The 26,245-nt window shown below is 45.6% G+C and overlaps 1 protein-coding gene across 2 annotated transcripts in view; it reads right to left on the bottom strand.

Annotated features, from left to right (window-relative positions):
- Positions 1 to 785: 785 nt before the first annotated feature.
- Positions 786 to 26,245, bottom strand: part of IL2RA (interleukin 2 receptor subunit alpha) — a 53,735-nt gene continuing 28,275 nt past the window's right edge. The window contains exons 2-8 of one of the 2 annotated variants that reach the window (XM_028114675.2): positions 22,537 to 22,719; positions 13,268 to 13,363; positions 10,690 to 10,905; positions 9,067 to 9,150; positions 8,467 to 8,538; positions 7,215 to 7,281; positions 786 to 2,597 (exon numbers count right to left, since the gene is read on the bottom strand). In XM_028114675.2, the coding sequence (XP_027970476.1) occupies positions 2,573 to 2,597; positions 7,215 to 7,281; positions 8,467 to 8,538; positions 9,067 to 9,150; positions 10,690 to 10,905; positions 13,268 to 13,363; positions 22,537 to 22,719 (743 nt within the window). In that variant the 3' untranslated portion in view covers positions 786 to 2,572. The remainder of the gene's footprint in view (positions 2,598 to 7,214; positions 7,282 to 8,466; positions 8,539 to 9,066; positions 9,151 to 10,689; positions 10,906 to 13,267; positions 13,364 to 22,536; positions 22,720 to 26,245) is intronic. The other variant, XM_028114676.2, reaches the window with a different exon arrangement.

Raw genomic sequence — 26,245 nt, 5'->3', positions numbered from 1 at the left:
CCCTGTGAAAGCATGAGGTGCTTGTATGTTTAATGTTTTGAGGAACCACCAATCTGTTTTCCACAGTGTTTGCATCTGTTACATTTCTGCCAGCAATGTACAAGAATTCCTGTTTCTCCACATCCTTGCCCCCATTTGTTATTCTCCTTTTTGCTGAAGGTCATCTTCCTGGGTATGAAGAGGTATCTCATTGTGTTGTTGTTGTTGTTGTTGTTGTTGTTTTTAAGATTTTATTTATTTATTTGACAGAGAGAGACACAGCGAGAGAGGGAACACAAGCAGGGGGAGTGGGAGAGGGAGAAGCAGGCTTCCCTGCTGAGCAGGAGCCCGATGCGGGGCTCCATCCCAGGACCCCGGGATCATGACCTGAGCCGAAGGCAGACGCTCAACAACTGAGCCACCCAGGCGTCCCTCATTGTGGTTTTGATTTGCATTTCTGGAACCACCAATGATAACGTGTTTGTTAACTATTTGTCAGGACCTCTGTACATTATTAAAAAGTATTGAGGAGGGGCGCCTGGGCGGCTCAGTTTGTTGAGCATCCGGCTCTTGCTTTTCTTTCAGGTCATGGTCTCAGGGTCGTGGGATGGAGCTCTGGCATTGGGCTCCATGCTGGGCATGGAGCCTGCTTAGGATTCTCTTTCCCTCTCCCTCTGCCCCTTCCCACCCCCACCCCCACCCCTGTGCTCTATATCTCTAAGGAAAAAAAGAAAAAGAGTATTGAGAATCCCAAATTCATCTGTGTAGTTATAGCTAGTGATACCACATTTAGACACTAAAACCAAGAAATTTAAAAAATATTTATTAGTTCTCTTATAAACAACAGTAATAAACTCATTACATGTTAACATCAGAGCGATGACATCATCACATATCATGTCGTTCCTGAAAAACTCCACCATACACTTAGAATGAGCATGTAAAGGTAAATAACATCTTAATTATTATTTAAAACATTTGATCTCATAGGTCTTCCCCCCCCTCCAAAATGAGTCATGATAATTCAATTCAATTTTACTCAAGATAAGTAAGACTAAAAACAAAAAATTTTTTTTCTGGTCTGAGATTCCTCTCAACCCAGAAAACATGTACTTGGGGGTGTGGGGGACATGGACACTGGAATCTGGATTGTACTTGGTTAGTCAAAGAAAGGGCAGAAAATGGTTCTTTAATCTGGATATGGACCTATGATGCCTGCCCATTTTTAAAATAATACTCTTCTGGCCTTTCAGAAATGAAAACTGGCTGGTGTTAACCTTGCATTCATCTCCTTAATCACGTGATTTTTGAGAGTGGGTGGGCATGGAGACCTAGAACCCAGTGGTTCTCAAAGTGTGGTCTCCAGACCACCCTCAGCAGCATCACCTGGAACTTGTTACACGGGTAAATCCTTGGCTGGCCGGTACCTGCTGACTCAGAAACCCTGGAGATTCCCCACCCACCCCCCCGCCCCCCGTGGCCTAACCAGGCCTCCAGGTGATTCTGATTTGCTAACCATGTTGCTCACAGTTTGAGGGCTACAAAGGGGTGACCTTTTCCATGTTACCTGCTGTCAGTGTGAGCTCCCTCCCTGTGCCATACTTCCTTCTTCTTTCCTTCCATCCATAAACATTGAATGTATTGATCCCTTATGAGTGCTTTTATAACACTGATTCGGAAATGTAAGCATCCACACGTGATGTGTCTGTGAACATCACATCCGTGCGGACCAAATTCAGAGCCTCATGTATAGCAATCCCGCAGAAACTAACTCGTAAGGGGGCGTGTTAGTAATGTACAGGTAGAGCTTTTTACTAGGTGTACAGTTCATTACCTGGGACTTAGTTTATCCTTCTTTTCCCAGCATACCTCTAGTAAAAATCCTTTTAAACGCTGAAGCTCTGTGATCCCCAGAGGCTTGGCTGCCCTCTGTCGGTGTTACCCAAAGATTACTCTGCTATGGCTTCTGTTTAGAAGTTCAGATTGAAGGTTCAGTGAAAGGGGGCTAGTTTAGAGGACTGAGCTAAAGACAAAAAGATTCATAGTTCTTAGCAGGCGTTCATTAAGGAATGTGGCCAGCAGAATGGGCTAATCAACCGAATCAATCAGAAGCTGGGGAAGGATCTCAGGCAGTCACAGGATGGCGTCCAATTACATAGGGTAAGGAGTGTGTGTGTGTGTCTATTTACATTCCTGCTAGGGTTTTCCTTGTAAACTGGGAAGCTGGGATGCAATTAACACAAAGCCACTGTTCTTTATACCATATATGGTGTGGACAGAGTCCCATGCTATTCAAGCTTGAATGACCATGTCGACGTGAAAGTAAGACCTACAGTTCTGGCGGTTCTTTCCTGTTCTTCCAGTGACCTTGGAACTGCTGCTGAGAAGCAGGTCGAGTTCACTCATTGATACTACCGAGCTGGTTTTGTCATGAGGTTGCAGTTGCCCAGTGTGTCAGCATGTGACTTCAGAGTTTTCCAAAACCGAAGAGATCACGGGAGATGGCTCTTGGGTGAGTGTTCCACTTCTTTGATTTTGCTTGTGCTTTACGACTTCTGTGAGCTGTTCTTGGCTTCTTACCACCCCTGGTTTTCTAGATTGTTCTTCTACGCTTCCTCCTGTAGTGATACAGCTAAGTCAGTCATAGGTGGACTACTGCACAAGAAAAAAAATGTGATCCGCACCATAAACCGATGTGCATAGAGCCTTCAACATAAACCCCCATTGACCTGCTAACTTAAAATTCCACCCCTGGATCCTGTTACCTTCCCACAGGCTGAAGTCTGACCCCAAGGCCTCTCGGTGCCTCCAGAGGCCCAGACTGGCTGCCCCGTGGTTCCTACAGCAGGAAGATTCAATCATTGTGCGGTGAGTAGATTTTCCATTTCCTTGTCAGCTCCAGGGCTGGGTGGTTACAGGTGTGGAGCCTTCGTGGACCTCAGTGAATGGACTGCAGGATGGGTTCTGCTTTGGGGCTGATCCCCCAAGGGGTGTCCTGCTGTTTGCATTTATTTCATCCAGAGGCTAAGGAGTCCCCCGTCATCCTCGAAAATCTGGGGTCATCCCTGCTCCATCCATCTTCCTTAACCCTTACTGCCAATCAGCTGGAAAATCCTGCTAATTTGACCCCCTTTATGTATATCTTGATTCTTTTCCTCCTTTTTAATGTGTGCCCACTGACCTAGCTCATGCTCACCGTGTCTCTCCAAATATTCTGTCATAACTGCCACCATGATTCCTTGGTCCCTTAATCTAGCCTCTGTTGTAGCCAGATTGTCCGAAGGGCCAGTGCTACCATTTGTCCCTAGCTCAAGCTTCTGTGGCTCTCTGTTGCCCTCAGTATAGGGTCCGAGCCCCTCTGTCTGACCTGTGGGTCTGATGGTCACTGTCCATCCCTACAGCACTGCTGTCTCAGCTGCCCGAGCACCTCACAAGCTGATGTTCAGAACTGCCTGACTTCTCCTGGACATTGTCACGTCCCTTCACACCACCTTACCTCTCCCCTTGCTACCCACCCCCCTTCCCCACTTAGCAGCCATGTCCTGTCTTCTTTTATCTGGCCGGAGGCCCCATCAACTCCTGTTGGCGCCCCCACGTAGGATTAAGTGTCCTTTCTTTTTGCTCCTGTAACACCTCAGTCTTCGGCTTTAAAAAATTTGTATTTGAACTCTCTATTTTTAGCCTCTTCTCCTCCATGGGTCTGTAAGCTCCTTAGAGCAGGGACCATTTGCATTCATCTTTGGGTCCCTAGCAAGTGCTTGGCACATAGCAGATATTCTTGTGATAGTGTTTATTTTTTTTTAATTGAGATACGATTGACATGTAACATTGTGTAAGTTTGTGGTATACAACATGTTTATATATTTTTTAATATATTGTATTACTGTATTGCAACATGATTACCACCATAGTTGGTGAACGCCTCCATCGAGTCACATAATTATCATTTCTTTTTTGTGGGGAGAACATTTAAGATCTAGTCTCTTAGCGACTTTGAAGTATATAATACGGTTTTGTTGACTATAATTGCTCTGCTGTGTATTAGATCTCCAGAAATTATTCATTTTCTAATTGCGAGCTTGTGCCCTTTGCCCGACATCTGTATAAGAGATACTCTATAAATTTTTTTTGAATTATGTGGAGGACAGTAGGTGCAGAGAAGGGATAATAATAGTAACTGTGCTAAGTGATTTTCATGAATTGAAAGCTCCTAGTTTCTAGCCAGCACTGTACTTTAAGAACTTTCTGATGACACTAATGTTTTGTATCTGTGTTGTCCAATAAGGTAGCCGTATGTGGCTATTGAACACCTGACATGCGGCTAGTGTAGCTGATGAACTGAATTTTTATTTTATTTCATTTATTTAAGTTTAGACTAAAATATCCACCATGTGGCCAGTGGCTAGCTACCGTGCTGGACAGTATAGTCCTAGACCTTCCCCAGCCCTTACTGAGTCCACAGGAATATCTCATCACTTCCTGCCTTGCTCAGAGCTCCCGTGGGGCAGGGTTGTAAGAATGGTGTGCTGGTAAATGATTAACCAGCTCTCTGAAAAAGTTGGCCTATTTGCATGGTGTAAGTACTCCCACCACGCCCAGTTTCGAGCTACCAACGTGACATAGCTGAATACAGAATTGGGAAGAGGTATGCAGTAGCAGACCATCATATTGCAATTCCTCGATACAGATACAATAGATTTAAATAACCCTGAGAACAACAAAGTAGTAAAATAATTAGAAAGTGGCTACTTTTGAGTATTTATTAACTTTGTTTTTAATATAGCCTATGTAACTATGTTTACATACTAAATATTCGATAATGGCTGTGCTTAAAAACAGTTCACAAAATTCATGAAAATTCACTTGATCTTAGCCAAAAGTCCGAGAAGCGATAAAATTCATGAAAATTCAGCTTTTGGTTGTCAGGAGCCAGGGGAAGCCAACAGCTGTTGTTTATCACTGGCTCCTAGTTAATTGGTCCAAAAAAAAAAAACCCAAAAAACACAAATGTAGGATTTCTGTGTGGCCACAAGAGGGCACCATCAGATGAAATTAGATTCTAGGAAGGCTTTTTCTCCCTAGCTAGACCTGGTGGCAGAAAGCTCAGTTTGAGGAATGAATGTGGGTCCCCTGAAAGACCGTAATTCTGGGAGAGCTTCTGAGAACTCATCTAGTTTCAGGCTGTTCGTTATGTCACAGCGTAAATTCCAAATGTTTACCACTCCCAAATACCCTTGTCCCTTTGTGTCTGAAGGCTTTTAATCTTGAAGCTACCAAGTGAAAATTTCCTTGAAGGCTATTAGGTCTTGTCAGCGCAGGGAGGGGAGGCCCGACCACGTATTGAGTTCCCACAATGTACTGAGTACCTGACCCACTTCATCTCACATAATCCTAAAATAACGCCTCAGGAAGCAGCTCATATCGTAGAGAAGTTGGTAGACTGTCAGGTATTTACATGAGCAATTCCTAATACGATAACCCTAGGGGGCTTATCCTCTGCATCGCAATAACTGGCACATTTTAATCCACATGAGGGAAATCAGGAGTATCTGTGGGCCTGATGACCAATAGAACAATAAAAGACGTCTGACAGTTTTTCTCTGTCTGGGCTAATTATAGGATCTAAGAGCTCTGGGTTTTGGGGGATGAATCTGTGTGTTCTCAGGGTCTTCCTGGGGAGTTTACATCAAGGTGGGTTAGATGGCACATTTTTGGGATGTCCTGGATAGTCAGGACAGCGACATAGGAGGTCTGTAGTCTACTGTCTAAAGGGAGGGAGAAACTGGCCTGTGTGTGTGCGTGAAATGAATTCACTCTCTTGATCTGTTATGCTATCTGTCTAGTGCAGCGGTTCTCAAAGTTTGGTGCCTGGAACAGCAAGCATCAGTTATTACCTGGGAATTTGCTAGAAATGTAGATTTTTTTAGGCCCTACCCCAGACCTGCTGACTCAGCAACTCTGGAGGCAGGGCCGGGCAGACCCTGCTTTAACAAGCCCTCCAGGACCTTCTGATAACAAGCCCACTCAAGTTTGGGAATTACTGGCCTAGCACAGAGTTGTCAAAACTGGATGCATGTGAGGGGCACTTGGGTGGCTCGGTCGTTAGGCATCTGCCTTCGGCTCGGGTCGTGATCCCAGGGTCCTGGGATCGAGCCCCGCATCGGGCTCCCTGCTCTGCGGGAAGCCTGCTTCTCCCTCTCCCGCTCCCCCTGCTTGTGTTCCCTCTCTCGCTGTGTCTCTCTCTCTGTCAAATAAATAAAATCTTTAAAAAAAAAAAAAACTGGATGCATGTGTATTCGGTGCCTCTGAGGAGCTTTAAAGGAAATACCAATGTCTCGGTCACAAAAGTTCATATACTGTATGATTCCATTTATGTGAAATGTCCAGAACGGGCAAATCCAGAGATGGGAAGTGGATTTGTGGATTCCGGGGAATGGGGGCAATGGGGAATTGGGGAGTACAGGGTTTCCTTTCGGGGTGATGGAAATGTTCTGATGTGTGATGAGATGGTGGTATATACACAACATTGCCAAAAACCACTGGATTATGCACTTTAAAATGGTTAGAATGATGAATTTTATCTCAGCTGGAAAGACACATACTGATGTCCTAGGGATTCTGGTTGGAGAGAAAGCATTGGTATTAAAAAAAAAAAAAATCTCTCCTGGTTGTTCTAATCAGCAATTTGAAAATCTGAGTTAATGCAACTAAGGCCACATGGGGGTCACGTCCCAGTCAAGGGCGTTCTGGTCTGAGTGTCTGCAGTAGGTGTAATGGGGAGTGCAGGAGAGGAAAACTCAGGGGGACACTGCCCTTGATTTCCTTCCAGCCACGTGACGGGAGCAGAAAGGTCTTGGGCTCTAGATTCAGGTTGCAGTTTTGGCCTCTGCCATGCACTCCTGTTTGTGTTGCTTGATCAGGGCACCTGTAGCTGTTTCAAATGTTCAGAGAAGTTCAGGAATGTTCATTAGATATGCATCAAGCCTGGCATACAGTAGGCGCTCAACCAATGCTAGTGTCCTTTGCTTTCCCATTTCCCTGCGCTTGGGTTCTTGTTGGGCTCTTTGGGGATGTGTGGGTTGACCAGTTCTCTCTATGACTCCCCAAACCGCTGTGGGTTAGTAGGAGAATGGGGTGGGCGGGGGGTGAGGGGATCTCTGCCCGAGCTCTTCCCACACCAGGCTCCACCAGCTAGCTCCGGCCAGGCCTTTGTGACCCTGACCGCCCGGACTCACCATCTCCGCTGCCAGGTGAGCCCGCTCAGAAGGAGGACACTGATGAACAGGAGAATGCAGCCGGCCACTGTCAACAGAGAAGCAGTTCAGCGAAGGCACCCGCCGGGCTGGGCTGCAGATCAGGCTGAGAAAATCCCCACAGAGCAAGGGTTTCCCGAAGAGGGGGGCACTGGCGTTTCTGCCTTCCCCTCCCGGAACGCAGCTCCCACCCGACATGATTTCCTAGGAGGCTCAGGGACCGGGGCTGGAGCCCTGGGGAGGTGGGAAAGGGCTTGGCGCCTTTCCTCGAGGGGCTTGGCTCTTTCTGAGGGGCATGAAGTAACTGACAAGCGCGCTCTTCACCAAGGTTCAGAGGCCTCAGTTAAGGGGGCCACCAGGGAGGCCTGCGATGGGTGAAGGAAACGTCGAAATACAAGGAGAAAGGATAGACACATAAGCATCTCTTGAAAGTGTTCCTATTTCCCAGATCCTGCCTTCCTCTGGTGCAGGAGCCACCTCCCCGCCTGCCCCGCCAACCACCCGTCTTGCATGGGCTTCACAGTGCATTTTTCCTTTTCTTCCCCAAACTGTGTTGACACATAACTGACATGTAGCATTGCGGACATTTGCGGCATGCAAGGGATTGATTTGATGTGAGTGTACATCACAACACAATTAGCACCACAGCACTAGCTAACACCTCCAACCACCCCTCCTGTCTGCCATTTCCTTTTTGCGGTGAGAACACTTGAGATTTACTCCTTTAGCAAATTTCGAGTATACAATACCGTGTTGTTAACCAAAGTCACCATGCTGCCCGTTAGCTCCCCAGAACTGACTCATCTTCTAACTGGGAGTCTGCGTCCTCCACCAACATCTCCCGGTTTCCCCCCAACCCACAGCCCCCGCAACCACCACTCTGCTCTGTTTCTATGAGCTCGGTTTTTTCTCCCCCTCTCAAAGCCTGTTTTTCTCTCCTACCAGGAAACAACTGTGGGGTTTATGGGGTATTTTGTCATTTAGGATCCATTCAGGAGGAGCTTCTTGGGGCTGCTTTGAGACTTCACAGCCCGTTTACTATGGCTGATTACTGTGAGTTTGTATTGTTAATATCCGGATTAGTCTTTTACTCGTGTAACTATTATCCAGTATAAGGAGGGGGGCATTTTAAGCTAACCGACCAACCGACCGACCCACCAGACCACCAACCAACATATCCCACAGTCTCTGTCTGGGGTGCGTTTTGTCAACAGAAGGCGCGCCCCCTACCCACCTGCTATCTGATACTCGGTTGTGAATATGAACGACTCCATGGTGGTAGCCACTTCTGTGTGCTTGTGGAAATCTGTGCAGAAGAGAGAAGAGAAGATGCTCGGTTTGTGCTGATTATCTCACTAGCTGGAGAGCTTAGGACCTGTCGTGAGCTAGAGCCTCGGAGCCTGACAGAAGGCATGGGACAGACAAGCATTCCTTCTTCCGCCTTGAGATGCCATCCTCAGACTGGCTTCTCCTGTTTCCGACACCTGATTTTGACACGTTTGTTTGTTTTAAAGATTTATTCATTTATTTGAGAGAGACAGAGAGAGAGCAGGGGGGAAGGTGGAGGGAGAGAGAGAGAACCTTAGACTCCACACCCAGTGTGGAGCTGGACACGGGGCTCGTTCTCACGACCTGAGCCAAAACCAAGAGTCAGACGCCCAACTGACTGAGGCACCCCGGTGCCCTGCTTTTGATGTGTTGAGGGTTGGGAGGTTGGAGGGGAAGGTGCCATTGCTGACCCAGCTGCAGGAGGGGCTGCCCCAGGCAAACGGTCTTCCTTCTCTTGCCTGACCTTCAGGGCCAGGTTTTATCTTCCCAGAAATTCTAGTCTTACCTGTAGCACTTGTTGTTACCAAGGGCCAGGAAGTGTCTCTCCCAGGAGGAGCATGGGTGCTTGCTTGAGGCTCTTCTTCGTCCTCTGGAGGAGAGAGGAAGTGATGAGGGTGGGGAATGCGGGTCTCCTCAGCTGACCCCAGACACACTCAGTGGGGTGCCCATCTCCGTTCTCAGCACGCTACCTGGGGACCCCACACAGTGTGGCTCTACAGCAGGCTCTGGGGCAAGTGGGTAAATGGCTCCAGCAAAGCCAGGTCAGAGGGAATTTTGACCCTGATGCTGGCTCTGTGGAATCCCGAGCAACTTCTCATCCCCAAGCTTCCTATTCAGCCCTGGTTTCCATCTGTGGCTTGGAAACAGGTCATAATAATCCAGATACCACCGAAACATTAAATGAAGTAGAAATGCACAGAAGGACAGCTTCTCTCTGTGACAGGTTCCCCGTTCTTTGCAGGGGTTTCCAGTTACCCAGGACACTGCCCTGCCATCCTTTTACAAGGGAAGCAACACGCACGACAAGTGCCCAGGCCAGCCATGTGGCTCCCTGCAGGCATACTGCCAGGGAATGTCATCAGAAGGACACGAGTGCCAACTGACCCGTGGACCCAGGCACTCAGAGGCTCCTCACGCCCTTCCCTGTCCTGAGAATATGACTCCCGCTTTCCTTTCCCGCTCCCAGAGGCTTCTCCAAGGACACAGCCTTGAGCTAGTGACGTGGTGTCCAGAACACCTGCAGCGTATTTGTGACTGAACCCGGTTAAGGCCTCTTTATTAACGTGTAAGATCTGGTGGGGGAGCGCAGGGATCCATTCGTCTTGCTGCCAGCCCCACAGGAGCCCCGTGAGTAAGTTCCCTCTGCTTATTCAAACAGCCACCTGCCAACGGTGGCCTGCCTCCTTCTCTGGTCTCTCCCCGAGCTCCACTTACGGGGGTGGTTTCAGATTTCACCCAGGGAAACTCCCGGGAGAGGCGGTGAGGTAAGAAACCGGTAACACTTAGGTTTAAATGTGAGCGGCTTTTGGTTGTAAAAATAGTAATACGCTTTCAGAATGAAAACAGCAGACCTCCGCATAGGTGGGTTGTACGTTAGTCTGAATGAGTGTGCGAGCGCGCGCACCTGCCTGCTTGAATCAGCCCCTTCCCTGCACATTTGCACTTTTACCAAAGCTCAGGGGGGAGTTACATGAGAAGGAGCATGCTAACAGTGGAGCGCTGGACAAATAATGAGTGTGCATTTTACATCAGTATTTGGGCGGCCGGCTGGACTTGCCCTTTTGAATGAGAGGAGGTCTTGGTAGCTTAGAAGAAGAAGTCGAGTTTCAGGATCGGCTAGGACGGGGCAGCATCGTCTCCGGTGAGATAGCATCTGGGATGCTTGCAACACTCGAGAGATCTCCCCTCCTCTTCCACCTTCTACCATTTATCCTCACTCAGGGTATAGGGAACCTTAGGTGATAGAGACCTCAGTGTATCTGGTCTATTTTCTAGAATGAGAGAAAACAGAGGCCCAAGGAGACGAAGTGCTTTGCCCGCGGTCACATAGCTGGTGGGTCAGGAATTCCACTCCGCTCAGCCCGACGGAAAGAGCAGGGTGATAGAGCCCAACCAGGTGCCTCCATACCTGGAAACCAACCGTTATTCCTTTCACTTATGCACTTGACCTGGGGCTGTGTCCACTGGGTCTTCCCTGAGATGGTTTTGCAGACGCTCTCGGCAGAACCTCGCCGCAGGGCCCTGAATCCCTGCGCGCACTGGTAGCGAACCGTCTGCCCCACCACAAAGTGGTAGATTCTCTTTGAATCTTCATGTTCCCAGGAAGGAGGCTCCCTGCAGTGACCTGAAGAGGGAAAGGAAGTTCTGAAGGCATCCTGAGTGAACCCGAGTTCGACTTGCCTCTTCGTACACACTGGACCTTGGTTCTTCTCATTTTGTTCATTCATTCATTCATTTTTTTTTAAAGATTGTATTTATTTATTTGACAGAGAGAGAGAGAGAGAGAGTACAAGTAGGGGGAGGTGTAGGCAGAGGGAGAGGGAGACGCAGGCTTCTTGCCGAGCAGGGAGCCCGATGTGGGACCCGATCCCAGGACCCTGGGATCATGACCTGAGCCAAAGGCAGTCGCTTAACTGACTGAGCCACCCGGGCGCCCTCATTCATTCTTTCTTTTATTCAACCAATATGTACTGAGAACTTCTGTGTGTCAGGAACTTTGCCAGGCATTTGAGGGAAGGCACACAGACCCCATCACTCCTGTGGGAGTGGACGATGGCTTGAATGAGGAAGACATCTGAAGGCAGAATGTGCTGAGTGTTATTGCTGAGGAGCAGACATTTGCTGTGGGAACCCAGAGGAATGAGCAGTTACTTGTGGTGATGGCCAGGGTTCTCATAAGTGGACAGGAGTGGGAAGGGCAGTCTCAGCTGAGGGATAAAGGTAGGCTCAAGCCCACTGGGGCCAATGAAAGGTGAGGCCCACCCTGGGGCTCCATTGCTGAGTGAGGAGGCACATCCCCGGGTGGTGGCTGCTGGTCATCTTGGGGCTATGGCTGAAGGACTGGAGATAGAGCCGAAGCCAGAAGGAGGGAAGGGCTGAGAGAATCGCGGGGAAATGGAACCTGATCTCTGATCAAGCCATGCCTAAAGCTTGCTCTATGTGAGCCCTGCCAAGGCCTCTGAAAGCTTTCCATGCCCTCAAATCTTCCACTCGCCCAACTAAAACCCAAGCCTGGCTGGTCTTTAACCCCAGTGATCGTGTCCTGCTCTGATTTGCTCTCACGATTCCTACCCCACCCCAAATCTGGGTATACAGGCCCACATGCACCCTCTCTCCCCAGACATGTGCTCTGACCTTCCAGACCTTCCATAATCTCAATACCCAATACGACCTTTAAAAGTCTCTTACATATAACACCCCTGCCCCGGAGAGAAGCTGAGAGCCGTCCCGTCCCGAGTGATCTGCTCTCGTGTAGCACCTTGCAAATCATGGCTGAACTTGCGCTTTAGTCTCAGAATAAAATTTCTTTAACAGCCAATAAAATCCATAATGGTCTGAACCTGTTTAAGTTACATTTGCTTCTCTCAAATGAAAACATCCCATTAAGAGGATCTGTGGCCAGAACCAGTGGTTATCTCTTGAATAAGGACAACAAACATTGACCTCCTGAGAAACCTTGAAATAACCATTCAGGGTACTATGGAGAAAAGAGAGAAAAACAAACAATTAAATGTGTTTTGAAATGCCATTCAGCCCAAAGTTGGAGGTACAACATCAAAACATCATATTGCAACAGTGCGCCTGGATTTGTCTTTCTTTTTTTTTTTAATAATGGAAGCTGCAAAGAAGTTAAAATTAATTTAAAAGAAGTAATCAGTAGAAAGATCCCTAGTAAGACCTGAGGTCTTCCTCCTAAATGTGAGTTTAGCCAAGTCTTTTAACTTCTCCGTCTCTCATTTTCTTCAGTAAATCAAAGTAATAATCCTGCTCCCTGACTCACTAGGTTGTGGGGTTCAAAAGAAATCATATACAAGATGATAAAGTTTTTTTGGAAGGTAATACAATTAGCAGAGGACAATAGGGTCTTGTAGAGGTCAGTGGGTCCCCCAAAAGCTCAGGTTTTCTTAACGGGCTCTATGTCCTCGTGACATGAGGACCCAACTTCACCGTGATTCATTTTGGAGTTGTGCTCGCTCTCCCACATCTCCTTAGCTAGGAGGTTTGTCTGCAACTTCAGTGCTCACCAACATGGCACTGCATGTTTCACAACCCTGTTTATAAGGTAAACATTTTGAGGCAAATTGCTTTGCTGGCAGTTGATTATCTTATATTGAAGGGGAAAACACAGAGCATTTCCTCGAGGGCAGGAATGGCCGTCTACAGGGCTGAACACAGTGAGTCCCAGTATACATGCTTTTGAACTCAGGTCAGTTGCACTGGGTTGAATTGAATTGAGCCCAGTTCTACTTGGCCAGCTCCCAGAGTAAGCTGGAAGAGGAAGAGGAAGCCCAGAGCCCGTGGGGCTTGAAATGCTGAGTGGCGCTAGAGCCTGCAAACACGGCACAATCGTTCTTGTTTACCTGAAATCCTGACAAAGGAGGATCGTGGAACACACTTCCCTCCTCTGGGGGAGCACAGGGTATACCCGCGGGAGAAGGGTTGGCTCCCAGGAGTCAGTGAGACCGCGGTGCAGATCTGCCTCTTACCTAGAAGGTTACCTTGGTCCATGGGCGGCGTTTGGCTCTGCATTTCCTTCTGTTCTTTGGGTTTATGAGTAACTTGTCCTTCTGTGCTCCTGGAGGCTAGAGAATATAGATAGAAAGAAGCAAATAACTTCACAGAGGCTTAAAATGGAAAACACTCTTTGTGTATTCATTTATTCAAAGAGCACCTTTCCACTGCCTGTGACATGCCAGGCAGTATTGGGGTGCAGGGGTTACAAAGAAGAGCCACACACACACACATGCTGCCCTTGGGGTGCTCTCAGCAGGGCCTGGCAGTATTCCCGTGCGTGACGTCAGTGGCCCACAACGTGTTTCTGAAGGAACTGAAAGATTGGTGCATGTGTGTCGCCCCTAAAGGGGCTCCATTTCTGCCACCCACCTGCCAGCCTTGTGCACAAGCGTGGGCGCAGTGGCCGGCAGGAATGGTGTGACTGCCCTTGTTTCCCTAAAGCAGTCCACTTAAAAGGTAAAGGGATTCAGTCTTAAGGCAGGCACAAGAGAAGCCTCCTACCACACTCCTCTCTAATGTGAAGACTTTGGCAAAGGAGTTGAGTATGGGCACTGCCGTGAGGGGCTCGGAATTCTAGCTGAGGGTCCGGGGAGGGTCTGCTGGGAAAAGAGGCAACGGGGTGCTTCAGCAGAGGTCTCCAGCCCTTGCAGTCTGTGCCCGGTGTGGATGGCACAGAACTCACTGCGGCTCACAGACACCATCTCCAGGGCTGAGTAATAAAAGGACAAATGGGGGGGGGGCGGAGCAAGACGGCGGAGGAGTAGGAGACCTGGATTTCGTCTGGTCTCAGGAATTCAGCTGAATAGGGATCAAACCATTCTGAACACCTACGAACTCAACAGGAGATCGAAGATAAGAAGAGTAACAACACTCTGAACAGAAAAGCGACCACTTTCTGGAAGGTAGGACGTGCGGACAAGTGAACTCGAGGTGATATTCAGGATAGACGGCGGGGGAGGGGGCCTCTGTCGGCCGCTTCTGGCAAGTGCTAGAGCCGCGGAGCACAAAATCGGACCTTTTAGAAGCCGGCTCCGCGGAGGGACGTCGCTGCAGTGGCTAAGCAGGGGGTGGAACCCTCGCGGGACAGTGTGGTCTCAGGACCCTCGGGGTCACAGAAAGACCGGGGGTGCCTGAGTGCGCCAGAGCTCCCAGGTATCAGAGCGGGGAAGCCGGCTGCAGAGACGGAGCCGAGGCGCGGGCTCTCAGCTCGGGGTGGCCATAAACTGTGATCCGCGGCCCAGTCGGGCCACTGCTCCTCCAGCAGGGACCCAACAAGCGGCAGATCCGGGGAGACTCCCCTCCCTCCCCCGGGAGGAGCGGCGCGGGAGCGCACCGCAGGGATCTGCTGGGTTTGGAGACTCCACACGGGGCCGGGTGCCAGAGATAGAAACGCTCGGTCACAGGCCGGGTGAGCGCGGAGTGCGGCCGGAGACCGGGGACACGGGAGTGACTGCTTTTCTCTGGGGGCGCACTGAGGAGCGGGGCCCCGAGTTCTCAGCTCCTCCGGGCGGAGATTGGGAGGCCACCATTTTCACCCTGGTCCTCCAAAGCTGTACCGAGAGCTTGCAGGGAACAAAAGCTCCTGAGAGCAAACCCCAGCAGATTGCTTAGCCCGGACCGACAAGGGCGGGGCAATTCCGCCTCCGGCAAAGACATTTGGGAACCACGGCAACAGGCCCCTCCCCCAGAAGATCAGCACGAACAGCCAGCAAGCCAAGACCAAGTTTACCGATCAAGGAGAACGGGAGAACTCCAGCGCTAGGGGAATACTGCACATAGACTTCATGGCTTTTTTATCATAATTCATTAGTTTTTCAAAGTTAATTTTTTTAACTTTTTTTTATTTTTCTTTTTCCCTTTTTCAAACAACATCTTATCAATCCCTTTTTAAAAAAAACATTTTTTATTTTTCATTTCTAGAGTCATATTTTTATCCCTTCATAGTACTTACCCTTATTTTTGGCATATATATATAAGTTGTTCTCTCTTTAATATTTTGAGATACAATTTCTTCTAACAGATCAAAATATATCCTAAATCACTAGTGTATGGCTTTGTTCTAGTCTCCTGCCTGATCACATTCTCTCCCTTTTTTTTTCTTTTTTTTCTTTTTTCTTTTTCTTTTTAAATCTTCCTTCTTTTTAAAACCAACTTCTTATCTTATCAATTCCTTTTATAAAATCTTTTATAATTTTCATCTTTACAGTCATCTGCCATCCCTTCATTGTATCAACCCTTATTTTGTACATATATAAATCTTTCTTCCTTTAAAATTTTAGCAGGCAATTTCTTCTAACAGACCAAAATATGCCCAAAAGCTAGTGTGTGCCACTGATCTATGCACTAGCCTGATCATATTTGATCATATTCTGCTTTTTTTTTTGTTTTGTTCTGTTTTTGTTTGTTTTTATCTTTTTCTTTTTCCTTTTATTTTTTTTCTCTTCTTTCTTTCCCTTTCTTGTCCCCTGGTTTCAGGTCTTTTCTGATTTGCATTGAGTATATTTGCTGGAGACGTTGTTAACCTGTTAGCATTCTGTTCTCTCATTCATCTGTTCTCCTCTGGACAAAATGACAAGATGACAAAAATCACCTCAGCAAAAAGAACAAGAGGTAGTACCGTCTGCCAGGGACCTACTCAATACGGACATTAGTACGATGTCGGACCTAGAGTTCAGAATCATGACTTTAAAGATACTAGCTGGGCTTGAAAAAAGTGTGGAAGTTATTAGAGAAACACTTCCTGGAGAAATAAAAGAACTAAAATCTAACCAAGTCGAAATCAAAAAGGATATTAATGAGGTGCAATCAAAATGGGGGCACTAACTGCTAGGATAAATGAGGCAGAAGAAAGAATCAGCGATATAGAAGACTAAATGATGGAAAATAAAGAGGCTGAGAAATAGAGGGAGAAACAACTACAGGATCACGAGGGCAGAATTCGAGAGATGAGTGATACGATAAGACAAAACAACATTAGAATAATTGGGATCCCAGAAGAAGAAGAAAGAGAGAGAGGGGTAGAAGGTATATTGGAGCAAATAATAGCAAAGAACTTCCCTAATGTGGGGAAGAAAACAGGCATCAAAATCCAGGAGGCACAGAGAACCACTCTCAAAATAAAAATAGGTCAACACCCCGACATCTACTAGTAAAACTTACGAGTCTCAGAGACAAAGAGAAAATCCTGAAAGCAGCTCGGGAGAAGAGATATGTAACCTACAATGGTAGAAACATTAGATTGGCAACAGACCTATCCACAGAGACCTGGCAGGCCAGAAAGGACTGGCATGGTATCTTCAGAGCACTAAATGAGAAAAATATGCAGCCAAGAATACTATATCCAGCTAGGCTATCATTGAAAATAGAAAGAGAGATAAAAAGCTTCCAGGACAAACAAAAACTAAAGGAATTTGCAAACACAAAACCAGCCCTACAAGAAATATTGAAAGAGGTCCTCTAAGCAAAAAGAGAGCCTAAAAGCAGCATAGATCAGAAAGGAGCACAGGCAATATACAGTAACAGTCACCTTACAGGCAGTACAATGGCACTAAATTCATACCTTTCAATAGTTACCCTGAATGTAAATGGGCTGAATGCCCCAATCAAAAGACACAGGCTATCAGATTGGATTAAAAAACAAGACCCATTGTTATGCTGTCTGCAAGAGACTCATTTTAGACCCAAACACACCCCGAGATTGAAAGTGAGGGGGTGGAAAACCATTTACCATGCTAATGGACACCAAAAGAAAGCTGGGGTGGCAATTCTTATATCAGACAAATTAGATTTGAAAACAAAGACTGTAATAAGAGATGAAGAAGGACACTATATCCTACTTAAAGGGTCTATCCAACAAGAAGATCTAACAATTGTAAATATCTATGCCCCGAACATGGGAGCAGCCAATTATATCAGGCAATTAATAACAAAAGCGAAGAAACACATTGACAACAATACAATAATAGTGGGCGATTTTAACCCCCCCTCACTGAAATGGACAGATCATCTAAGCAAAAGATCAAAAAGGAAATAAAGACTTTAAATGAAACACTGGACCAAATGGACTTTACAGACATATTCAGAACATTCCATCCCAAAGCAACAGAATACACATTCTTCTCTAGTGCCCATGGAACATTCTCCAGAATTGATCACATCCTAGGTCACAAATCAGGTCTCAACCGGTACCAAAAGATTGGGATTATCCCCTGCATATTTTCAGACCACAATGCTTTGAAACTAGAACTCAATCACAAGAGGAAAGTTGGAAAGAACTCAAATACATGGAGGCTAAAGAGCATCCTACTAAAGAATGAATGGGTCAACCAGGAAATTAAAGAAGAATTAAAACAATTCATGGAAACCAATGAAAATGAAAACACAACTGTTCAAAATCTTTGGGATACAGCAAAGGCAGTCCTGAGAGGAAAGTATATAGCAATATAAGCCTTTCTCAAGAAACAAGAAAGGTCTCAAATACACAACCTAACCCTACACCTAAAGGAGCTGGAGAAAGAACAGCAAATAAAGCCTAAACCCAGCAGGAGAAGAGAAATAATAAAGATCAGAGCAGAAATCAATGAAATAGAAACCAAAAGAAGAGTAGAACAGATCCACGAAACTAGGAGCTGGTTCTTTGAAAGAATTAACAAGATTGATAAACCCCTGGCCAGACTCATCAAAACGAAAAGAGAAATGACCCAAATCAGCAAAATCATGAATGAAAGAGGAGAGATCACAACCAACACCAAAGAAATACAAACAATTATAAGAACATATTATGAGCAACTCTGTGCCAGCAAATTAGATAACCTGGAAGAAATGGGTGCATTCCTAGCGATGTATCAACTACCAAAATTGAACCAGGAAGAAATAGAAAACCTGAACAGACCTATAACCACTAAGGAAATTGAAGCAGTCATCAAAAATCTCCCAAGAAACAAGAGTCCAGGGCCAGATGGCTTCCCAGGGGAATTCTATCAGACATTTCAAGAAGAATTAATACCTATTCTCCTGAAACTGTTCCAAAACATAGAAATGGAAGGAAAACTTCCAAACTCATTTTATGAGGCCACCATTACCTTGATCCCAAAACCAGACAAAGACCCCATGAAAAAGGAGAATTACAGACCAATATCCTTGATGAACATGGATGCAAAAATTCTCACCAAAATACTAGCCAATAGGATCCAACAGTACATTAAAAGGATTATTCACCATGACCAAGTGGGATTTATCCCTGGGCTGCAAGGCTGGTTCAACATCCGCAAATCAATCAACGTGATACAATACATTAACAAAAGAAAGAACAAGAATCATATGATCGTCTCAATAGATGCAGAAAAAGCATTTGACAAAGTACAGCATCCTTTCTTGATCAAAACTCTTCAGAGTATAGGGATAGAGGGTACATACCTCAATATCATAAAAGCCATCTATGAAAAACCTACAGCGAATATCATTCTCAATGGGGAAAAGCTGAGAGCTTTTCCCCTGAGGTCAGGAACGCGGCAGGGATGTCCACTCTCACCACTGCTATTCAACCTAGTATTAGAAGTCCTAGCCACAGCAATCAGACAACAAAAAGAAATCAAAGGCGTCCAAATTGGCAAAGAGGAAGTCAATCTCTCACTCTTTGCAGATCATATGATACTGTATGTGGAAAACCCAAAGGACTCCACCCCAAAACTGCTAGAACTCATACAGGAATTCAGTCAAGTGGCAGGCTATAAAATCAATGCACAGAAATCAGTGGCATTCCTATACACCAACAAGACAGAAGAGAGACAAATCAAGGAGTCGATCCCATTTACAATTGCACCCAAAACCATAAGATACCTAGGAATAAATTTAACCAAAGAGGCAAAGGATCTGTACTCAGAAAACTATAAAATACTCATGAAAGAAATTGAAGAAGACACAAAGAAATGGAAAAACGTTCCATGCTCATGGATTGGAAGAACAAACATTGTGAAGATGTCAGTGCTACCTAGAGCAATCTACACATTCAATGCAATCCCCATCAAAATACCATCCACCTTTTTCAAAGAAATGGAACAAATAATCCTAAAATTTGTATGGAACCAGAAGAGACCCCGAATAGCCAGAGGAATCTTGACAAAGAAAAGCAAAGCTGGTGGCATCACAATTCCGGACTTCCAGCTCTATTACAAAGCTGTCATCATCAAGACAGGATGGTACTGGCACAAAAACAGACACATAGATCAACGGAACAGAATCGAGAGCCCAGAAATGGACCCTCAACTCTATGGTCAACTCATCTTTTTTTATTTTTTTATTTTTTTAAAGATTTTATTTATTTATTTGAGAGAGAGAGAATGAGAGATAGAGAGCATGAGAGGGAAGTGGGTCAGAGGGAGAAGCAGGCTCCCCGCTGAGCAGGGAGCCCGATGTGGGACTCAATCCCGGGACTCCAGGATCATGACCTGAGCCGAAGGCAGTCGCTTAACCAACTGAGCCACCCAGGCGCCCTGGTCAACTCATCTTTGACAACGCAGGAAAGAATGTCCAATGGAAAAAAGACAGTCTCTTCAACAAATGGTGTTGGGAAAATTGGACAGCCACATGCAGAAGAATGAAACCGGACCGTTTCCTTACACCACACACAAAAATAGACTCCAAATGGTTGAAAGACCTAAACGTGAGACAGGAGTCCATCAAAATCCTAAAGGAGAACACAGGCAGCAACCTCTTCGACCTCAGCCGCAGCAACTTCTTCCTAGAAACATCGCCACAGGCAAGGGAAGCCAGGGCAAAAATGAACTACTGGGATTTCATCAAGATAAAAAGCTTTTGCACAGCAAAAGAAACAGTCCACAAAACCAAAAGACAACTGACAGAATGGGAGAAGATATTTGCAAATGACATATCAGATAAAGGGCTAGTATCCAAAATCTATAAAGAACTTATCAAACTCACCACCCAAAGAACAAATAATCCAATCAAGAAATGGGCGGAAGACATAAACAGACATTTTTCCAAAGAAGACATCCAAATGGCCAACAGACACATGAAAAAGTGCTCAACATCGCTCGGCATCAGGGAAATCCAAATCAAAACCTCCATGAGATACCACCTCACACCCGTCAGAATGGCTAAAATGAACAAGTCAGGAAACGACAGATGTTGGCGGGGATGCGGAGAAAGGGGAACCCTCCTACACTGTTGGTGGGAATGCAGGCTGGTGCAACCACTCTGGAAAACAGTATGGAGGTTCCTCAAACAGTTGAAAATAGAGCTACCATCTGATCCAGCAATTGCACTACTGGGTATTTACCCCAAAGATACAAATGTAGGGATCCGAAGGGGTACGTGCACCCCAATGTTTAGAGCAGCAATGTCCACAATAGCCAAACTGTGGAAAGAGCCAAGATGTCCAACGAGAGATGAATGGATAAAGAAGAGGTGGTATATATACACAATGGAATATTATGCAGCCGTCAAAAGGAATGAGATCTTGCCATGTGCAACGACGTGGATGGAACTGGAGGGTGTTATGCTGAGTGAAATAAGTCAATCAGAGAAAGACATGTATCATAGGACCTCACTGATATGAGGAATTCTTAATCTCAGGAAACAAACTGAGGGTTGCTGGAGTGGTGGGGGTGGGAAGGATGGGGTGGCTGGGTGATAGACACTGGGGAGGGTATGTGCTACGGTGAGCGCTGTGAATTGTACAAGACTGTTGAATCACGGATCTGTACTTCTGAAACAATGCAATATATGTTAAGAAAAAAAAAAAGAAGAAGAAGTTAGCAGGAGGGGAAGAATGAAGGGGAGTAAGTCGGAGAGGGAGACGAACCATGAGAGATGATGGACTCTGAAAAACAAACTGAGGGTTCTAGAGGGGAGGGGGGTGGGGGGATAGGTGAGCCTGGTGATGGGTATTAAAGAGGGCACGTTCTGTGTGGAGCACTGGGTGTTAAGCACAAACAATATATCATGGATCACTACATCAACAACTAATGATGTAATGTATGGTGATTTACATAACAATAAAAAATTATTAAAAAATAAATAAATAAAAGGACAAATGGACGCCCCCATTTTTCACCACGTTCTAGAGTCACAGAGTGGACAAAAGACCTGGTAGAGAAATCGGGCTTGTGAGAGAGCTTTCAGGATTCAAAGAACATGCAATAGCAAAATCAGCTCAACTTAGGTTTAGAAAGTCCCTCGGGGGTCATTCCCTCCACATTCCACTCCAGGAGGGTGACCTGCCTACAGTCTCCGAGCGAGCAGTTCTGCCTTCTCTGCTCGCCCTTGCCAGCAGCCATGAGGTTCAGGACCCTTAGTCCACTGCTGATTCCCATCACATCTGGCAATGAGGGCCACAGGCTCTCAAGCCAGGTTAAAAAAGCCAGAAATAAAGACATTCGAAGGGAACAGCCTCCTCTTCCTCTCTGCTTCCCCAGTGTAGATCTGGGGTCTCGCCCACACACCAGCCTGACCTGCCTTTGGACTTGATATTCTCCTTGCTCCCCCAGTGCAGCCAGGGTCTTGCAGGACTGGAACGAGGGGACAGTGGGGTCTTTGGGGGAATTTATTTCTCACAGTCTGGAATGCCAGTTCCTGACACTGGGCTGGGAAGACCCTGGACTGACAGTCCTTTCTACCTGACCATGTATTTGCCCTCTGAAGAAATGCCCAAAAGACCCCATGGCAGTCACACTGAAAATTTCTGTAATAGGGGCGCCTCAGTGGCTCAGTCGGTGAAGCGTCTGCCTTTGGCTCAGGTCATGATCCCAGGGTCCTGGGATCGAGCCCCACATCGGGCTCCCTGCTCAGCAGGGAGCCTGCTTCTCCCTCTGCCCCTCACCCCGCTCGTGCTCTCTCATGCTTGCTCTCTCTCTCAAATAAATAAATAAAATCTTTTTCAAAAAATTCTGTAATAGATAAGACTCTCTGACTCAGTAGCATGAGCTTCTCTTCCCTTTTTTTTTTTTTAACTCTCATCGGGGAAGGAAATGCCTCGCCCACTGCCTCCACTTTTCTACCCAGAGCTTCTTCCTTAGGATTGCGGAGATGGACACTGAAGAGGAGAGGGCACGGAGGCGTCCTGGGGAGCTGTTGGGAATTCACACTGCCATGTTGCTGGGGGTGGAGCTAGGATAGGTCAATGGCACCAGTCAGCATATGGGTGGCATGAGGTGTGAGCTTCTGTTTCCCTCTTTGCTAGAGTTCTTCTCTTTCCCTTGGTGTCACAAAAGGAAACACTTACATGTACTTATGCATTGGCATTTGTTTTCCCAGGAAGCGTGGCTAGAGTTTCCTGCACAACGCATGAAGTTTCTTAGTCTGCGGAAGCCTCTCTCACATCCGCAGTTTAACATTGTGCCCATCTTGTATTCGAGAGCTTTGTATGTGGCGTGCTTGAGGTTTGGCGGGTTATCATCACAAAGGTCTGCAAAGAAAGAGAGGCGGGTTAGGAGTTCAGGAGGTTCCACTCTCACACTCACATACTTAACCCCGTGACGATTTCGTCACGCATTTCTTCACTTTCTTTAAAGGATTTATGGGTGCCTCCACCTCTTCCCAGAAAGAAATGAAGGCTGTCGCCACCATCCTTTAGAAACCTTTGCCTGGTGATGGGTATTAAAGAGGGCACATTCTGCGTGGAGCACTGGGTGTTATGCACAAACAATGAATCATGGAACCCTACATCAAAAACTAATGATGTAATGTATGGTGATTAACATAACAATAAAAATTATTAAAAAAAAAAGAAACCTTTGTAACAGAGACAGTTCAATCTTTGACTTCAACCAAGTTCCTCTCCAGATTACAATTTATTTCAAACTAAATGAATGGAAATGAATGAGGTTTTATTCTGAATATGCCTCATGCTGAACAAATATAGAAAGAGAGAAGAGGACTAGAAGATATGAGGAAAGGAAGGGAGGAAAGCCATGTAAATTTAATTGAGGGACATGTGTCGGTGAGAAATACTTTTAAGGAAATAAGGATTGTCAGAATTTCTATATTAATGATTCTGTACCACCTCTTTTCTTTTCCTTTCCTTTCCCTTCCTTTCCTTTTTCCTTTCCTTTTCCTTTTGAGAAATATATGTGAAGTGCTCCACCCAAAGCCTGGCGAGTAGAATATGTATATTTTTCACCCACCTACACACCGCTGAGCTTACCGAATTCCTTCTCATACTACAAAAACTTGACCCTTTCTCAGCTCCCTTCAGAAATAGACGCTGGTTTCCCACCAAGGACACCTGAAATAGTGGCCAAATGCCCAAGTATTAAGGAAATAAAGGGCACTGCTCTAATCAGAAAAATGGCTCCATTGCATATCTTGCAAAAAGTCCTGCTTCGAGAGAGTAGGTTTTTAGGGAAAAGCCACAGGCTGGATAAGGAAAGTGTCTAGGAAGGGTCACAGGAAACAGGAAAAGGTGAGGAAGCACTGACAGCCCTCCCTCCACCAGCACAGGCACCAGATCCAGCTGGTTGCTGCACTCATTGCTGGCAGAGGACAGTCCAGCGATTGCTTATTAATCATCACTCCATTGGAATGAGACTTCTCTTTGCCCTTATGCTGTGCCCAGCATCTTGCCGTGCTGAAGACCACCCTTGTCCAAGACTCAGGATACTCCTGGTCTCCTGAATCACGGAAGATGAGGTGAGTGTGGACAGCTCGCCCCACCTCTCACCAAGAAGGGTCTAAATGGAAACAATTTGAATGGCTCGAAGGGCCAGTGATTGTGAAGGGACATGTAACATATACACTGAATAAATACTGGTAATCATAATAATCATCATATTAAAGCAAGAAAGGTAACACGGTGGAAAGGGGAGAAAAATGGACTTCTAGATCCTAGCTCTTGCAGCTTACTAGCTACATAGTGTCATTGCTTTTACTTATCTAAGGCTTGGCCACTTTTTCCATAAACTGGGTATTATAATCATCGTCATCATTTTACTGTTTGTTTTATTTATTTATTTTTTTTTTTAAGATTTTATTTATTTATTTATTTATTTGACAGACAGAGAGAGCACAAGCAGGGGGAGTGGAAGGCAGAGGGAGAGGGAGAAGCAGGCTCCCCACGGAGCAGGGAGCCCGATGGGGGGCTCAATCCCAGGACCCTGGAATCATGACCTGAGCCGAAGGCAGATGCCCAACCGACTGAGCCACCCAGGCGCCTCTTACTGTTTGTTTTAAATATTGCATGAAATAACATACAAAGGTAACTTGCAGAGCGCCCCGTACATAATAGACATAGAATAGATGCCCGTTCTTCGTCCTTCCTTTTTTCCTCTGTCCAGGAAAGGAGAATGGTAATTCAGATAGAGGCGGGGCTGAAGTTTACCTTAACTCTATCTCCTGCAAGAGGTCATCTCTCTCTACAGCCCATATCCTCAATACCATTCACTGATACTTGTTGTACATCCATACCAACCTATGTTTTGAGTGTCAGAAGGTAAATCTATTGCTAAAACAAGATATTCATAATAATCCAAAAAACCAATGAAAGAACAAGGCACGGATGTATCCTCTCATCACCACTTTTCAACACGGTGCTGGAAGTCCTAGCTAATGCAGTTAGAAAAGAAAAGGAAATAAAAGATGTACAGATTGGGGAGGAATAAAACTTTCTTTTGCAGATGACATGATTGTCTACGTAGACATTCTGAAAGAACAGACAAAAACCCTTGTGGTACTAATAAGCAATTTTAGCAGGGTTGCAGGATACAAAGCTAATATACAAAAGTCAATTGCTTTGCTATATACCAGCAAGGACAAATGGAAATTGACCTTAATAACACAATACCATTTCCATTAGCATCACCACAATAAAGTGCTTTCGTATAAATATAACAACATATCTATAAGAACAATATGAGAAAAACTACAATACTCTGACATAAGTAATCAAAGAACTCAATAAATGGAGAGATTTTTCATGTTCATGGATAGGAAGTTTCAATATTGTCAATATGTTAATTCTTCCCAACATGATCTATAGATTTAATGCAATCCCAATAAAACTCCCAGTAACTTATTGTGTGGATATCAATTCTGATTCTAAAATGATTCTAAAGTTCGAATGGAGGGGCGAAAAAATCCAGAATAGCCAACACAGTATTGAAGGAGAAGAACAAAGTTGGAGGACTGACACTACCTGACTTCAAGATTTACTATCAAGCTACAGTCATCAAAACAATGTGGTATTGGTGAAAGGATAAACACATAGACCAATGTAGCAGAATAGAGAGTCCAGAAGTAGACCCACATGAATATAGTCACCTGATGTTGGACAAAGGAGCAAAGACAATACCATGGAGCAAGGGTAGTCTTTTCAATAAATGGTGCCAGAACAACTGGATATGCACACGCAAAGAAACGGATCTAGACACAAACCTTATGTCCTTCACAAAAATTAACTCAAAATCGATCACAGACCTAAATGTAAAACACAACTATAAAACTCTTAGAAGATAATATAAGAGAAGTCTAGATGACCTTGGATTTGGTGATGACTTTTTAGATGCACCATCCAAAGCACAGTCCATGAAAGAAAGAATTGAGAAGCTGGACCTCATTAAAATAAAAAATTTCTGCTCTCAAAAGACACTGTCAAGGTAGTGAAAACAAGCCACAGACTGAGAGAAAATATTTGCAAAAAATGTATCTGCTAAAGGGCTGTTATGTAAAATATACAAAGAAGACTTAAACCTCAACAATAAGAAAATGAACAACCTAGTTTTTAAAACGGGCCAAAGACCTTAACAGCCACCTCACCAAAGAAGATATGTAGATGGCAAATGAGCATATGAAAAGATACTGCACATCGTATGTTATCGGGGAAGTGCAAATAAAACAACAAGGAGATAGCACTACACACCTTTAGAATGGCCAAAATCCAGAACACCAAATGCTGGCAAGGATGTGGAGCAACAGAGACCCGCGTGCCTTGCTGGTGG

Source organism: Eumetopias jubatus, unplaced genomic scaffold (assembly GCF_037043125.1).
Source record: "Eumetopias jubatus isolate StellerSeaLion01/CBP00866 unplaced genomic scaffold, mEumJub1_p1.0 scaffold_8, whole genome shotgun sequence".
In the NCBI taxonomy this organism is placed as follows: domain Eukaryota; kingdom Metazoa; phylum Chordata; class Mammalia; order Carnivora; family Otariidae; genus Eumetopias; species Eumetopias jubatus.
Note: the sequence above shows the minus strand (reverse complement) of the source record. Positions and strands in the feature narration are given on the sequence as shown.